Source organism: Pan troglodytes, chromosome 4 (assembly GCF_028858775.2).
Source record: "Pan troglodytes isolate AG18354 chromosome 4, NHGRI_mPanTro3-v2.0_pri, whole genome shotgun sequence".
In the NCBI taxonomy this organism is placed as follows: domain Eukaryota; kingdom Metazoa; phylum Chordata; class Mammalia; order Primates; family Hominidae; genus Pan; species Pan troglodytes.
The window spans coordinates 48,916,338-48,934,431 of record NC_072402.2 but is presented as its reverse complement, the minus strand read 5'-3'; the positions used below and the strand labels follow the sequence as shown (position 1 = coordinate 48,934,431).

Genomic DNA, 18,094 nt, shown 5'->3' with positions numbered 1-18,094 from the left:
CACCATCTCAACAAAAAGAATAATTAAAAAAATTAGCCAGGCGCAGTGGTGCACACTTGTAGTCCCAGCTACTTGGAGGCTGAAGCAGGAATATCACATAAACTCAGGAGGTTGAAGCTGCAGTGAGCCATGATTGTGCCACTGCATTCCAGCATGGGTGACAGAGTGAAACCCTGTCTTTAAAAAAAAAAAGAAAAAGAAAAAGAAAATATTAGAAACAATGGAGATTTGGAGGAATGATTTACATCTCAAAGGTATCTGTGATTCTTTCCAGTTTTCTTAAACCAGAAACTCTCACATTAGCCTTGTTCTTAATAGATCATTAGCTGCTTAACAGGAAGAGTGGGGCATAAATTTCCAAGGAACAAAAACAGAATATTCAAATTACTGTAAATTAGGAATCAAAAATGAATATAAAGGGTGACTGCTAATAAGTACATGGTTTTTGTTTGGGGGGTTATAAAAATGTTCTGTAGGCCGGGTATGATGGCTCATCCTTGTAATCCCAGCACTTTGGGAGGGCAAGGCAGGAGTATGGCTTGAGCCCAGGAATTAGAAACCAGCCTGGGCAACATGGTGAAACCCTATCTCTACAAACAAAACAAAACAAAACAAAAATTAGCTGGGGTGGTGGTGTGTGCCTGTAGTCCCAGCTACTCAGGAGGCTGAAGTGGGAGGATTGCTTGAGCCCAGGAGGTTGAGGCTGCAGTGATCTGTACTGTTGCCACTGCAATCCACCCTGGTCGAAAGAGTGAGACCCTGTCTCAAGAAAAAAAAAAATTTCTATAATTGATTATGGTAATGGCTGCACAACTCTGTGAATATACAAGAAACTAATGCATTGTACCCTTTAAAGAAGTAAATTGTATGACATATGAATTATATCGCAACAAATATCTTTTCAAGTTAAAAAAATTAATTTAGATCTTCCCCAAAAAAGAAATCAATAGAAAGCCTCTAAGGAAACTGAGAGGTTAACATCGTTTTTTATGAAGAAACAAAAAGTTTATATTAGCAAAGATAGTTTGATTTCCATGTCAAACATTTTAATTTTCTGGGTTATTGAGACTTTGATGTTGCTGTTGGGCTCTTTGTCTTGATGGCATTTTATGATTACATTATAAAACTGTACTGTATGTCTTTTCCTGTGTCACCTCAAAGGTGTAGATATCATAATGTATATATACATACCACAAATATTATACACATATATACTATGTTAATGATAAAAGGCTTAACATATTTAACATATAAAATATTTAACATATAAAATACTTAACATATAAAAATTCAGGGTTGGGTGTGGTGGCGCACATCTGTAATCCTGGCACTTTGGGAGGCCGAGGTGGGTGGATCACCTGAGGTCAGGAGTTTGAGACCAGCCTGGCCAACATAGTGAAACTCCGTCTCTATTAAAAATACAGCTCTCGCTCTCACTCTCGCTCTCCCTCTCGCTCTCCCTCTCCCTCTCCCCCTCCTCCTCCCCTCTTTCCACGGTCTCCCTCTGACGCCAAGCCGAAGCTGGACTGTACTGCTGCCATCTCGGCTCACTGCAACCTCCCTGCCTGATTCTCCTGCCTCAGCCTGCCCAGTGCCTGCGATTGCAGGCGCGCGCCACCACGCCTGACTGGTTTTCGTATTTTTTTGGTGGAGACGGGGTTTCGCCGTGTTGGCCGGGCTGGTCTCCAGCTCCTAACCGCGAGTGATCCACCAGCCTCAGCCTCCCGAGGTGCCGGGATTGCAGACGGAGTCTCGTTCACTCAGTGCTCAATGGTGCCCAGGCTGGAGTGCAGTGGCGTGATCTCGGCTCGCTACAACCTCCACCTCCCAGCCGCCTGCCTTGGCCTCCCAAAGTGCCGAGATTGCAGCCTCTGCCCGGCCGCCACCCCGTCTGGGAAGTGAGGAGCGTCTCTGCCTGGCCGCCCATCGTCTGGGATGTGAGGAGCCCCTCTGCCTGGCTGCCCAGTCTGGAAAGTGAGGAGCGTCTCTGCCCGGCCGCCATCCCATCTAGGAAGTGAGGAGCGCCTCTTCCCGGCCGCCATCCCATCTAGGAAGTGAGGAGCGTCTCTGCCTGGCCGCCCATCGTCTGAGATATGGGGAGCGCCTCTGCCCCACCGCCCTGTCTGGGATGTGAGGAGCGCCTCTGCCCGGCCACGACCCCGTCTGGGAGGTGAGGAGCGTCTCTGCCCGGCCGCCCCGTCTGAGAAGTGAGGAGACCCTCCACCTAGCAACCACCCCGTCTGGGAAGTGAGGAGCGTCTCCGCCCGGCAGCCACCCCGTCCAGGAGGGAGGTGGGGGGGGTCAGCCCCCCGCCCGGCCAGCCGCCCCATCCGGGAGGGAGGTGGGGGGGGTCAGCCCCCCGCCCAGCCAGCCGCCCCGTCCGGGAGGTGAGGGGCGCCTCTGCCCAGCCGCCCCTACTGGGAAGTGAGGAGCCCCTCTGCCCGGCCAGCCGCCCCGTCCGGGAGGGAGGTTGGGGGGTCAGCCCCCCACCCGGCCAGCCGCCCCGTCCAGGAGGGAGGTGGGGGGGGTCAGCCCGCCGCCCGGCCAGCCGCCCCGTCCGGGAGGGAGGTGGGGGGGGTCAGCCCCCCGCCCGGCCAGCCGCCCCGTCCGGGAGGGAGGTGGGGGGGGTCAGCCCCCCACCCGGCCAGCCGCCCCGTCCGGGAGGTGAGGGACGCCTCTGCCCGGCCGCCCCTACTGGGAAGTGAGGAGCCCCTCTGCCCGGCCACCACCCCGTCTGGGAGGTGTACCCAACAGCTCATTGAGAACGGGCCATGATGACAATGGCGGTTTTGTGGAATAGAAAGGGGGGAAAGGTGGGGAAAAGATTGAGAAATCGGATGGTTGCTGTGTCTGTGTAGAAAGAAGTAGACATGAAAGACTTTTCATTTTGTTCTGTACTAAGAAAAATTCTTCCGCCTTGGGATGCTGTTGATCTGTGACCTTACCCCCAACCCTGTGCTCTCTGAAACATGTGCTGTGTCCACTCAGGGTTAAATGGATTAAGGGCGGTACAAGATGTGCTTTGTTAAACAGATGCTTGAAGGCAGCATGCTGGTTAAGAGTCATCACCACTCCCTAATCTCAAGTACCCAGGGACACAAACGCTGCGGAAGGCCGCAGGGTCCTCTGCCTAAGAAAACCAGAGACCTTTGTTCACTTGTTTATCTGCTGACCTTCCCTCCACTATTGTCCTATGACCCTGCCAAATCCCCCTCTGCGAGAAACACCCAAGAATGATCAATAAAAAAATAAATAAATAAATAAATAAAAATACAAAAATTAGCTGGGCGTGGTGGCACATGCCTGTAGTCCCAGCTACTCGGGAGGCTGAGGCAGGAGAATCACTTGAACCTGGGAGGCAGAGGTTGCAGTGAGCCAAGATTGCACCACTGCACTCCAGCCTGGGCGACAGAGCCAGACTCCATCTCAAAAAAGGAACAAAGTAGCAAAAATAAATATTGACAAAAATATCAAAGACAGTGTTATTTAGGATTACAAAATTATCTGTCTAGGTAAGTAAGACATGCTCAAACAGTATCATGTAACACTACACAGCCATTAAAAACAGTGATATAGGCCAGGCGTGGTGGCTCAAGCCTGTAATCTCAGCACTTTGGGAAGCTGAGGTGGGCGGATCACATGAGGTCAGTAGTTCAAAACCAGCCTGGCCAACATGGTGAAACCTCATCTCTACTAAAAATACAAAAAAATTCACCAGGCATGGTGGCCCGCGCCTATGACCCCAGCTACTCAGGAGGCTGAGGCAGGAGAATTGCATGAACCCAGGAAGCAGAGGTTGCAGTGAGCCGAGATCCTGCCACTGCACTCCAGCCGAGGCGGCAGAGAGAGACTGTCTCAAAAAAAAACAAAACAAAAGCAAAAACCACAGTGATATAGGTATATATTTACAGACCTAGAGAAATGACCATGCCCAAGGAATAGGAACAGTATAATTGTTTCATATCCACCTTTTTAGATACCAGCTGATTTTATACACACATACACACACACACACACACATATATATATATTTTTTGAGATGGAGTCTCCCTCTGTTGCCAGGTTGGAGTGCAGTGGCGTGATCTTGGCTCACTGCAACCTCCGCCTGCCGGGTTCAAGCAATTCTCCTGCCTCATCCTCCTGAGTAGCTGGGATTATAGGCACACACCACCATGCCCAGCTAATTTTTGTATTTTTAGTAGAGACGGGGTTTCACCGTGTTGGCCAGGATGGTCTTGATCTCCTGACCTTGTGATCCACCCACCTCGGCCTCCCAAAGTGCTGGGATTACAGGTGTAGACCACCGTGCCCGGCCGTGATATATATTTTTTTAACTCAACTGCCTTCTTCAAGGTATGAAATAAAGAAAAGGCTAGAAAATGTTTCTGAACATAGCATATTCCCTAGTAACCCTCTGTCTATATATAGAACGGAGGATTTATTGGCTGTCACTCACTGCTAAAGATAAGGACTATACCCTACAGCTTTGTAGTACAAATCTTACAGGCCTGACCTGGCTCCCGTCTATAGCTTAACATAGCTGACATAATGGAAAAATGGAATACAAATCCTCAACAGTGACTTATTTCTTAAAACCAAGAATGCTTCAATAGCCAACTAGTATAAAATTTAATAATGTAGTAATCAAAAGTGCTAGCTAATAAACAAGTACCATGTGCCTACCTTAACAAATTTCAAAGAACTCAAAAACACTAAACATATGAAAGATAAAATAATGCTGAAAACTATTTTCCTCTTTTTAAGTTAAAGAAGAATTTGAGATCCTACAGTATAAGTAGCAAAAACAGAAGCAATTCGCCCTTAAGTTATGTGTTCTGCAACTTTTACAACAGATCTGCTTCTCTTGAAGCAAGCCGTAACTGTACTGCCCACAAGCCATTCTGTACTTCCAGACTTCTTACCCATCACATTCATTTCTGTTTCGTAATTGCCATGTGCACTTATGACAATCTAGTCTTGGTGGTGTAATCAGAACTATATCAATTGACAGTAATTTCCTCCAGTTTCAGAAAGCTTTACTAAGTAAGTCATTTTTGTATGAAATATTCACCTTCATCTTTTAATTGGTCAGCTTTTCCCACATCTTCAGGCACTGAGTTTGAAAGGGGCAGAACGTCATTCTGAAATTAAATAAAAATCAATGCACTTCCCTTTAGCTACATAAAGAATCATCCTAGAGTACTATAAATAAATAATAAATTACCCACATTTTAAATCATCTGTAACTCCACATCATGAAAACAAATTCCTAAATAACAGTATTAACAAAAATAGGGGAAAAGTCCTCTCATATATTTATTATTAGAAATATGAATATCTGTGACTGGGCGTGGTGGCTCATGCCTTAATCCCAGCACTTTGGGAGATCAAGGTGGGTGGACAGCTTGAGCTCAGGAGTTCGAGACCAGCCTGGGCAATGTGGTGAAACCCCGTCTCTATAGAAAACACAAAAATTAACAAGGTGTGGTGGCATGTGCCTGTAGTCCCAGCTACTTGGGAGGCTGAGGTAGGAGGATGGCTTGAGCCCAGGAGGCAGAGGTTGCAGTGAGCTGAGATCATGGCACTGTACTCCAGCCTGGGCAACAGAGCCAGACCCTGTCTCAAAAAAAAAATAAGAATATGAAGAATATGTGAATCAAAGTTTTAAAAAGTGTGCATTTCCCATACCTGGCAATCCTGCTTCATAAAAAAAAAAAATGGAATTAGTATGCAAAGAATAGGAATAGAAATATGATCAAGGGATTGTTTATATTAGTGAAAATTTTGGAACAAAATGTCTAATATCCTATCTAAGATATACCCTACTAAGTCAAAATCACAATCTACAAAAAATCATTTATAATATGATATTATATAAATATGTTCACACACACATTAAAAACAGCCTGGAAAGATGTGTATCAGAAGTAAAATTTTAATTTCTTTTATCTTTGCATATTGTCCAATTTTTTTTTTTTTTTTTGAGATGGAGTCTCGCTCTTTTGCCAGGCTGAAGTGCAGTGGCATGATCTCGGCTCACTGCAATCTCCGCCTCCCAGGTTCAAGAAATTCTCATGCCTCAGCCTCCCGAGCAGCTGGGACTACAGGTGCGTGCCACCACACCCAGCTAATTTTTGTATTTTTTGTAAAGACGGGGTTTTACCATGTTGGCCACGATGGTCTAGATCTCTTGACCTCGTGATCCACCCACCTCGGCCTCCCAAAGTGCTGGGATTACAGGCATGAGCCACTGCGCCCGGCCGTGTTTTCTTATATTGTAGTAAAATTAATATATGTTCATTGCTTTAAAAAAGTTGGGGCTAGTGTGGTGAGCAGCCACCACACCTGGGTAATTTTTTTATTTTGTATAGAGACAGGGTCTCCCTGTGTTGCTCAGGATGGTCTCAAACTCCTAGCTTAAGCAATCCTCCCACGTTGGCTTCCCAAAGTGTTGGGATTATAGGCATGAGCCACCATGCCCAGCCCTATGTACTGTAGTATATATCCATCATTACCTTTGTCTTGATTAGAGTTTCTACAAAATTGATAGCTCTACATCAGAAATATATTTTGCAAATTAGACATAAAGATTCACAAGTAAAAAAAATTACTGACAAAGTATATGGGTCTTGTCCTTATTTTTTTTTAAATCATTATCTACTAATCAGTTTTCCCAAGCATAAAATATTGGAATAAAAATATAGAAACAACATGAGAACCTTCCTAAGTAGAGGTCACTGCTTAAAACTGACTGTAGTTACTCAGGATCTAAATATAATTCAAAGACACATTATTGTCCTACAGCACTTGGCTTTAGGGTTCCTTGTATTTTAAATTTTCCCATAAGCCTAGGCACTTTATACATGGGAAAAAGTGATTTGGGGGTCAGAAAAATAGCATATTAAAAAATAGATTATAATCTCTTCTGTCTTCCCAATCCTTCTGAATTATTTGCGAAAATTGCCACTGTTTTACACTTTCAAAACTAATTATCATATTCATTGCATAAATTTGAGCAGTTCACCATTGAGTGGGGGCAAGAGCTACCTATTCTAAATAAAGGGAATGAATCCACTTGATATATAAACATAATTGGAGAAAAAAAATAGAAAAGCAGTATCCTAAAGATAAAATGACCAATATAACAACGAAGTACACTTGGTGAGACAAATAATTTCTTTAATTACAACAATCTTCATGCTATTTCAGGTGAATTTACACTTTCTCTGCCATATTCTGTTAATAAACATATATGGAATGAAGCCATAGCTGTAAAATAGGACTACTAAAGAATTATGAGACCAGGCATGGTGGCTCACGCCTGTAATCCCAGCACTTTGGGAGCCAAGGCGGGCGGATCATGAGGTCAGGAGTTCAATACCAGCCTGCCCAAGATGGGGAAACCCTGTCTCTACTAAAAATACAAAAATTAGTCAGGGCCGGGTGTGGTGGCGGGTGCCTGTAATCCCAGCTACTCGGGAGGCTGAGGCAGGAGAATCACTTGAACCTGGCAGGCAGAAGTTGCAGTCAGCTGAGATTGTGCCACTGCATTCTAGCCTGGGCAACAGGACAAGACTCTGTCTCAAAAAAAAAAAAAAAAAAAAAAATAGCCAGGCGTGGTGGCACGTGCCTGGAGTCCCAGCTACTCGGGAGGCTAAGGCAGAAGAATTGCTTGAACCCAGGAGGCGGAGGCTGCAGTGAGCTGAGATCGCACCACTGCATTCCAGCCTGGGCGACAGGGCAAGACTCCGTCTCAAAAAAAAAAGAAATATGATACCACATATAACACAACTGAAGATATACTAGGCAGCCAGTTTCAATAAACTGTATTTTAACGATAGTGAGCAACAAATTTCTTATAATTAAATGCAATCAGGGAGATACAGCAAAAGAAAGAAAAAGCTTTATTCAAACAGAGGGTAAAAGTCAATTAGAGTTTCCTGAGAAGGAAAAAAAAAAAAAAAAGTAGTTCTAATATCTTCAGTATTAAGTCAATGGTGACAGTAGCTAAAGAGTGAGCAAATCTAAGAACTGTGTCAAGCACAGGCCTCACCTACCTGACAGCAAAGAAGGTCTGCTTTAGCCATAACCATATCTAGCCACTGAAACAGGGTTCCCTGAGGGGGCCACAAGCCCAGACAATGAAAGAACCACAGCCCACCATCACCAAAGGGAAGAAAAAGGGAGCTCCCTGATGAGGAACAGAGATAAACATCACTATCTCCTTCTATCTTGTCATACAATAAGAATTCATCCGTTTGATGAATTAATGTATAACTGCATTATTTTTCTCCCAAGTGTAATAAAAGGGGATGATTTACTGCCAAGTTGCCATCTTCATTGCAACTCTAACAACCTCTTCCCAAGAAGTTCTAGAAACAGAGCCTGGAAGATCCAGTCAAGTGTGGTATTGTCAGCAATGTCCACTCCAGACTGAAGTGTGCAAGATATGTTTCAGCTTCATTCCAGAATTCTTCATTATATACTAAAGCTCAAGTACGGAGTTAGAAAAACAAAGGAGCCCATGAGGCACCACAATGTCATAAAGAAACATGTGGGCCAGGTGTGGTGGTTCACGGCTATAATCCGAGCACTTTTTGGAGGCCAAGGCAGGACGATGGTTTGAGCCCAGGAGTTCAAGACCAGCCTAGGCAACAAAACAAACAAAGACCCCGTCGCTACTAAAAAACAAAAACAAACAAACAAAAATTAACTGGGTGTAGTGGTGTGTGACTGCAGTCCCAGCTACTCGCGAGTCTAAAGTAGGAGAATTGAGGACTGCTTGAGCCCAGGTGGTTGAGGCTGCAATGAGCCATGATCACACCACTAGACTGCAGGCTGGGTGACAGAGAGAGACCTGCCTCAGAAAAAAAGAAAAGAAAGAAACAAGTGGGAGTTCACCCACATGAGGGAGCCCTAAACTCCCTAAACTTAGCATTTTTCAGACAGTCTTATGGTCTGTTTCCTGAAAAGGCCAGAAACCCAAGACCATGTATAAATAGTCCCCAGGAGCAGGGATCAGAAAACTTGGATTTCAGTCTTAGTTTTGCACAGTGACCCTTAACCCTTCCCTGTTTTAAGGAGCCCCATCAATGGGCAAATTTGATGAATTCTGCTTCAGAAATGACGATTCAATTCCAGAGGAATCTATTTCTGCATGGCTGCTTCCTAGACATTAAAACTTTTTAAACCTGTATTCCACGTTTTAGGGAAACATCAATTCAGATGCTGGAAACCAAAAAATACTCAGATTCATTGAAATGACATTCAAGAAAAAAAAATACTCAGATACTGTAAAGAAATTAAAAGTCGACTAATACATACCATTAAATATAAAAGGTGAGAGGATGAAAATAGTTATCAATATGAAAATCTAAAGCACATTAAATGAGTTATATTTTAGATACCCAATTATATCCATATAGACAGACTATTTACCTTATATACAGGATGAAGTTAATTACTCATATACCTGGCCCCTCAGCTATTAACAATCTATTAACATAAAATTGTAGTCATACTTATATCAGTTAATAATGAGAAAATAATGACAACATACCTTACAGAAGGAATTGGTAAACATTTCTGTCAAAGGCTGTGAAACTGCTAGGTGTGTATCTTCTGGGCTGATCTTAAAAACTGTCTCCAAGCACTGAATTGCAACTTGAAATAAATTTTAATAGTAAAAAACAATTAGCAATTTTAAAAAAGAAACAAGTTTTTTTTTTCTGATAGAACTGCAATGTATGGAAATTCAGTATTTATGATCACAGAACATAAGGAAAACATTGGTTCAGCTGCAAAGAAATTTCTGTTTATAGACTAGCTATCCAAGGAAAACACACTGATTTTCCTTCTTCCTTCCTCCCCCTCACACTCTCCCTTCCCCTTCTCCTTCCCCTTCCCTCCCTTTCTTTCTTTCTTCCCAATTTTTTTTTAGAGACAAGGTTTCACTTTGTGGCCAGGCTGGAGTGCAGTGGCACAATTATAGCTCACTGTTGCCTTGACTTTCTGGGCTCAAGGGATCCCCCTGCCTCAGCTCCCTTAGTAATTGAGACTATAGGCATGAGCCACATGCTAACTGTTTAAATTTTTTTGCAGAGACAGGGTCTTGCCAGGTTGCCCAGGCTGGTCTCAAACTCCTGGGCTCAAGTGATCCTCCTACCCTGGCCTCCCAAAGTGCTGGGATTATAGGCATGAGCCACCACACCTAGCAACAACTGGATTTCTTATTCCTCACTTAAGGAAAAATGTTGTCTAGAATATAATTTCTCAATATATGTATTACATCATATTCTTGTTGAAGGCTACCAGAAAGAGCAAGTCATTAATAACAACTTACTCAGCCAAGTGTGGTGGGTTATGCCCGTAATCCCAGCACTTTGGGAGGCCAAGGAGAGTGGATTGCCTGAACTCAGGAGTTCAAGGCCAGCCTGGGTAACATGGCGAAACCCCGTCTTTACCAAAAATACAAAAAATTGGCCAGGCGTGGTAGCGCACACCTATGGTCCCAGCTACTCGGGAGGCTGAGGTGGGAGGATTGCTTGAGCCTGGGAGGAGGAGGTTGCAGTGAGCCAAGATCTCACTACTGCACTCCAGTACGGGTTGAGACCCCATCTCAAAAAAACAAAAACAAAAACAAAACAAAAAATGTACTCTCACTACAAACCTAAAATATTTTTTTTTAAATGTGAGAAACAGAATTCTCCATTAATTAAAAACATTAATAGTAACAGAACATAGCCCCCATCACATAGGAAGAAGCACTAAATATTAATCTTGGTGTACTTATGTGAAGATAGATTTTAAAAATTCATTCATCCATGCAAATTTGCCAAGTGCCTACTATCTGTAAGGCACTGGTCTAAGGTGGTAGAGAAACAGTAATAAACCTAACAGAAAAAAATCACTGTCTACATGATAAAGCTTATATTTTAATAAAGGAAGACAACAAATATAATAAGCAAAATATAAAGCATGTTAAATGCTGATAGGGGCCTTGTCTATTTTTATTGTATGGCAAAATAAGTGGTTGGTATGGCTAGGGTATACAGTGGGTGGAAAGACATGGTGAGGGATTATGTTCGAAGTCTGTCGTTGGAGGCCATGTTCAGTGGCTCACGCCTATAATCCCAGCATTTTGGGAGGCTGAGGCAGGCAGATCACCCGAGGTCAGGAGTTCAAGACCAGCCTGGCCAACATGGTGAAACCCCATCTCTGCTAAAAAAGTAAAAATTAGCCGGATGTGATTGCATGCCCCTGTAATCCCAGCTACTCGGGAGGCTGAGGCATGGGAATTGCTTGAACCCAGGAGGCAGTGGTTGCAGTGAGCCGAGATCACCCCACTACACTCTAGCCTGGGCGACAGAGCGAGACTCTGTCTTCAAAAACCAAAAGAAGTCTGTCATTAGATGACAAGGCACCTGAAATTGCATTTTTAAAAAGATTTAGACTTCAAGGAATGAGCAAATGGAGAGCCATTAAAGAATTTAGTGAGGGAGAATAACGTAACTAAATTATGTTTAGAACTAAAAGTCTGGCAGGAACATTGAGAATGAATTAGAGAGAAAAGTTGGGATTTGAGAAATCGATTGGGATTAGTGAAGTTGGGATTAGTGAACAAAGCTAACCACAGCCTTGGAACTCAGGCCTGTCTCGTTATCCTTATTAATCCAGGCTGAAAAAATTAAATAACCTGGGTACAATAATTTAACTTACATTTACCTCAAGATTCTCATTTATCAAACAGAGATTACATTTGATCTTCCTTTTAGAAGAATCTATTCCTATTTATTCCTAATGAAAATAATAGACATTCAGGAATAAGTCACAAAATCTAAACAAATACTATATATACTTATTGTTTCACTGTAACACCGAACAAAAATAGTCTGGTACTGATAGAGAAAGATGAGTGAAGAATTCTATTCAGTAATACCACATCCTATCTGTATAACACTTAATTCAAAAGTTTTCACATGCTATGTACCTGCCATTCGCTGATTCAGATTCTCTTCACAAATATATTGGCTGCAAGGAAGGCAAGTATCTCTACCAAATAGACTTAGAAACTAAGATCCAAACTAACTAAGGGAAATGCCCGAGACCATTGGATTCAATTCAACAGATATTTATTAAGCACCTACTATGTGTCAAGCACTTTTCTAGACACTTTCGACATATCAGTGAATAAAACAGAAAAGATCCCTAACCTCTTGGGATTTCCTTCCTAGTAGGAGATGGAGAGGTGGATCATAAACAATAAACAGGTAGTAAAGGGTAAGGAGGATGGAGAGTGTGGGCAGCTGAGCAGAAAAGTAGCTGCAGGGTTTTTGTTGTTGTTGTTGTTGTTGTTTTTGAGACGGAGTCTCGCTCTATTGCCCAGGCTGGAGTGCAGTGGCGTAATCTTGGCTCACTGTAACCTGTGCCTCCCGAGTTTAAGCTATTCTCCTGCCTCAGCCTCCTGAGTAGCTGGGATTACAGACGTGTGCCACCACGCCTGGCTAATTTTTGTATCTTTAGTAGAGAGGGAGTTTCACCATGTTGGCCAGGCTGGTCTCAAACTCCCGACCTCAAGTGATCCGCCCGCCTCGGCCTCCCGAAGTACTGGGATTACAGGTGTGAGCCACCGCACCCGGCCCACAGCTGCAGGTTTAACAGAGAGTTCAGGGTAGGCCTTACTGAGAAAAGAGATTTGACAAAGACTTGAAGGAGACGGGGGTGTTAGCATTATCTGTGAAGACCATTCCAGGCAGAGGAACCAGCCAGAGCAAAAGCCCTTAGGCAAGAGGATATGGTACATTTATAAAGAGAAAGCTAATAATGGCTGAAGCCAAATGAGAAAGGGGAGGAGTAGGTGAACAATATGTCACAGAAGTCAAATTATATAGATCCTTTAAACAATTTTTTGAGTAGATAAATGATAGAAACTCACATACTCTGTTTGTAAAGATCACTGGTGCCTGTGTTTGGAACAGCCAATGGAGGGGCAAGAATAGAAGCAGAGAGACCAGTTAGAGGCTATCACACTAAAACAGTCAAGAAATAGTTCAATCCAGAGGTGGTATAAGAGATGTCAAATCTAGACATATTTTGAAAGTGTAGCCAACAGGTTTTATTGAATGATTAGTTACAGGGTATTTGAGAAAGAGAAGAGTCCAGAATGATACCCAAGTTTCTGGCCTGAGCAACAGAAAAGATGACGCTGACATAAACAGAGATAGGGAAATTGCATACAGAACAGATTTTGGGTGGGGGAATCAGAAGTTCGGTTTTGGCCATGTTAAATTTGGGATGCCTATTAGACATGCAAGTGGAGATATCTAGTAGGTACTTGGATATATAAGACCTTCGGAAGAAAGGTCTGGGCTGAGGGCATAAATTTGGGAAATAGCATATAAATAAGGGGTATTTAAGGCTAAGAAGCCGAATGATATCACCAAAGAAATGGGTATAGATAATGAAAAGAAGAGGATCAAGCAGTGGACCCTGGGTACACCAGGTCAGGGAAAAGAAGAGGAACCGGAAAAGGGGACAGAAAAGAAGCAAACAATGAGATAAGAAAGCCAAGAAAGTATGAGGTATCCTGGAAACTAAATAAAATATACTGGGGGTGGTGGGGGGAGTCATGAGGAAATGACCACCAACATTATCAGTGACAGCTAATAACTCAGATGAAAGCTGAGAACTGACCATTAAATTAAACAACACAGAAATCACTAATGTCCTTGATGAGAGTGGTATAGATTGAGAGATTGAGGCAAAGGCTTAATCAGAATGGGTTTAAGAAGAATAGAAGGAGAGGAGTTGGAGAAAGCAAGTATAGACCATTCTTTCAAATGGTTTTGCTGCAAAGGGAGACATACAATTAAGCAGTAATTATTTGCTGTTTGTTTTTGCTTTTTTGAAGAAGGGAGAATAATGGTAAGTTTATATGATGATGGAAATGATCCAGTAGGGTATGAAAATTTTATGATATAAGATTAAAAAAATAAAATAACTAAAGTGATATCCTGGAGTAGGTGAGACAGGATGGGATCTAGTATACCAGTAGAGGGGTTCCATTTAGAAAGGAACATGAATAGTCCATCTATGGTAATAGCTAGTCAAACAGGCAGGCAGGCCGAGTATGTGGGTGCCATCATATCCAGCTATTTTCTTATTATTTCAGCTTTCTTGGTGGAGTAGAAAGCAAGGTAACCAACTAAAAGTGAGGACAGTGAAGGAGGTTTGAGGGTTTGAGAAGATATGAGAAAGTGTTAAAATGGTCATCTAGGAAAATAAATGTATGAATGAACTTAGAACAGATACTGTGATTGCCTGACAGCATTAAAGGTCTACTTGAAGTTCACAGTCATGAATTTAAAGTGGGACTAGTCAGCAAAGTTGTGTTTTGCTCCATTTATTTACAGCTACATGAGTGGGTGTGAGTAGTTGGGCACAGAGTAGGTGGAGAGTTGGATTTAAACAAAGTTGGGCTTTGCAAGAAAGGGAAGGAGATACAAGGGAATAATTATAATTATCAACCATGGAATTTAAGATGAGTAAGAAGAGGTGTGGGGAAAGGTGAGGGATGAACAGATTGGAGATACTGGTTGGGTCAAAGAATAGCTGGAGTAGGGATTCTAGAGGGAGTAATCTTGGAAAGACAGGCAATAGTGGTCAGAAAGTGAAATGTTTGGGATAGAGATTAGGGAAGGAATGCAATTCTGGTAATGATTAAGTCTAGGGAAGGCTTTCTCAATCTCCGCATACAGACATTTTGGATCAGGTAATTTCTTCTTGTCAGGGGCTGTCCTGTGCATTAGCAGCATCCATGGCCTCTACCTACTCACTAGATGCCAATAATACCAGCCACCCGCCTCACCCAGTTGTGACAATCAGAATGTATCCAGATATTGCAAAATCACCCCCAAGTTGAGAACCACTGATCTAGAATATGATCAAGTGTTTGAGATCACTGGATGAGGTCAATAACTGAGAGCCAGGGAACTAAAATAATCATCAATCAGTATATTGCAATTGCCAAGAACTAAATAGGAGTAGTGCTAGAGAGAGTGACAGTGAGCAGGAACCACAATTAGTCAAGGAATGAAGCAAATGTCAGTAGATGACAATAATTAAGAGGAGTGGGTGACATAATCTGATGGCAAGACAAAGCTGATGATATACCAGCTTCACAGTAGTGGTAAAGCTGGTATTAGAACTGAGGCTTCTTTCCTAGGGCTTTTAAAAATGTCTAGAAGGTGGGCAGACACCTCCACATGATTTCATGTTCAATTAAATTAGACTCACAGAGTCAAAAATAGGGGTCAGTCAAAAACAATTGGCACCCTTTCTGACTGCCATATATAACAAACAGCTGAAGGCACATATTTTTGGCTGAATACCATCCTAAAAATAGGACATAACATCTTGGTTTGAAAAAAAAACCCCTCAATTTTCTTTCTGGCCCTTAAAACTTTTATGCTGCTTTTGATTAGAAAAGAAACATCTTTTCTTAAATGACTGCATTTATCTGTTTGCTACAGAGCAATCATAACTAACATTCTCCTTAGATAACCAATCAACTTTATCTTCACATAGTCTAATCATCAAGGAGAACAAAAAGACCTTAATATTAAATGGACTGATTGCAATGTTCTCCAACTGTGCATCACCTGCTCCTCTCACTGCCACCTGGAAAGACATCAACTAACCAGACTGCAAGCAGGTTTAGAGCAAATGCCCAATTTTCATCTCCACCTCCTAAAAGCATATTCACAGGGAAATGCTTGTTGAAATTATAGAAGCAGTTTCAAGATGGGATTTAAACTATACTGTCATTTATTAAGTTCTTCCAAATGCACTCTCACTGCAATAATTAAGACTTTGGGGCTGGGAGGGGTGGCTCATGCCTGTAATCTCAGTACTTTGGGAGGCCAAGGCGAGTGGATCACTTGAGCCCAGGAGTTTGAGACCAGCCTGGGCAACATGGCGAAACTCTGTCTCTACAAAAAAAAATACAAAACTTAGCCGGGCGTGGTAGTGTACTCCTGTAGTCCCAGCTACTCAGGAGGCTGAGGTGGGAGGATCAATTGAGCCCAGGAGGTGGAGGTTGCAGTGAGCCGAGATTGTGCCACTACACTCCAGCCTGGGTGACAGAGCCAGACAGACCCTGTCTCAAAAAAAAAATAAATAAATAAAAGACTTTAGGCCACAGGGACACCAGATTCACTGAACCTCCACAAGCCCATCTGCAGAATTCTACCTTGTTATGGTTGTACTGAATTTAAATTTTATAACACATAAACATGAAGAACAAAGACGGTGTCGAGGAAACACATGATGCTATCACCCACATCCTGTTCAACTTTACAGATTACCAAATCCAATATTAAAGTTAACGTAAAACACAGGTGAAATGCTCCCATTTCAAGTTCCAAATTAGGCACTGGTCAGATCTCACTAGTGGTATAATTATTAGACTTTTACATAGTGCTATTAAAATGACTCAGGTATTTTTATATATTATTTCTAAACTGGATGCTTTCCTATTAGGAAATGGAGACAACAAGATCTTCAGAGTATTAACAAGGATTTAAATCTCAGTTTTATCACATATCAGCTGTGTTATCTGGTTACTCTATTTGGTTTCATTTTCTTTTTCTTTTTTTTTTTTTTTTTGAGACAGGGTCTCGCTCATGGCCCAGGCTGGAGTGCAGTGGTGTGATCTTAGCTCACTGCAACCTCCACCTCCTGGGTTCAAGCCACCCTCCTGTCTCAGCCTCCTGAGTAGCTGGGACTACAGGCAAGTGCCACCACACCTGGCTACTTTTTGTATTTTTAGTAGAGACAGGGTTTTGCCATGTTGCCCAGCCTGGTCTTGAACTCCTGACCTCAAATGATCTACCTGCCTCGGTCTCCCAAAGTGCTGGGATTACAGGCATGAGCCACCAAGCCTGGCCCTGGTTTTATTTTCTCACTTGTTAAATGGGGATAATACTAACATAACAGTTGCTGTGAAGAAAAAATTGCCTATAATATGAACAGCATACTTCTGACATATAGTATTTGTTCAATAAATGAACAATAGTCCTCTTAATTTGTTGTTAAAACAAACAAAACAAGCTTCAGAAAATGGAAATACGATAATCTTATAGTCAGGCCTCTCTTCTTGAAAGATCAAAAAAAAATTCTGGTTATGTTACAATAGATCATCAAGTTGGGCTTACAGCTATTTTAGTCTTCGTTTATAATTATAATATAAATGAACACAAAGAGCAGATGTGTACCTTCCAAACTTTCTTGTTCATCCGAGGTGTAAGTGTCCATCTGACTTTGTTCCCGTAAGAAACGAATAACTGCATAAACCAGGTGCTTGATAGATGACATTTTAGAAGCTTAAACACTTTTCCTTGATAAGAAAAATGAAAACACTGAACTAAGTTATTTTAAAGAATCAGTCAGGAAAGTCATAAATTACAAAGATGATATGGGTTATAAACTGTATTAAAGGTAAAAACAAAACACAAAACTGTATGACCTTTCATCTTTTCTCTTTGTAAAGAGTCAGGAGAGCACAAAGTATTGTGAAGGTAATTTATTACATATTTTCATTAATACCCAGTGGTATACGAGTATGTTAAATCTTGGAATAAGTAAAAATGTCTTCAAAACATGTACAGCATAAGCTTAGACTGTCACTGCATATCTCACCATACAGAAATCCCCTAAAGGCCTCAGTACTAAGTTGAGAGGCATTTCATACTGCTGACTAAAAGCTGATCTATACCAAGCATCTTCCTCTCTTTCATGGGATCTAAAAAAAGTATTAATAATGTACACTCTACCCACTTTTGTACGTTGAGAGTTATTTGATGAGGAAACACATTCGCGAAAGGTTATTCAACTGGTGAGTGTCGTTCTTAATAAAAACGGCATTTCTATTTAATCAGCAGACATGTCAGGAAATCGCTGGCCAAGTCGATGGATACTACAAGCCGACCGGCGCTCCCTGCAGAGGCTGTGCTCTCGTGGACAAGCTGGAAGCTCCCGGTCATGTTCATTCACATGGAATACTATCGCATCCAAACAGTGGCGCAGGGCCAGGCGG

At 42.3% G+C, this 18,094-nt stretch overlaps 1 protein-coding gene across 2 annotated transcripts in view; it reads right to left on the bottom strand.

Annotated features, from left to right (window-relative positions):
- SGTB (small glutamine rich tetratricopeptide repeat co-chaperone beta) overlaps positions 1 to 18,094 on the bottom strand; it is a 58,626-nt gene that overhangs the window by 39,015 nt on the left and 1,517 nt on the right. For both annotated transcript variants that reach the window (XM_009449080.5, XM_526906.9), the window contains exons 2-4: positions 17,274 to 17,395; positions 9,560 to 9,663; positions 5,072 to 5,141 (exon numbers count right to left, since the gene is read on the bottom strand). In XM_009449080.5, coding sequence (XP_009447355.1) covers positions 5,072 to 5,141; positions 9,560 to 9,663; positions 17,274 to 17,373 — 274 coding nt within the window. In that variant the 5' untranslated portion in view covers positions 17,374 to 17,395. The remainder of the gene's footprint in view (positions 1 to 5,071; positions 5,142 to 9,559; positions 9,664 to 17,273; positions 17,396 to 18,094) is intronic.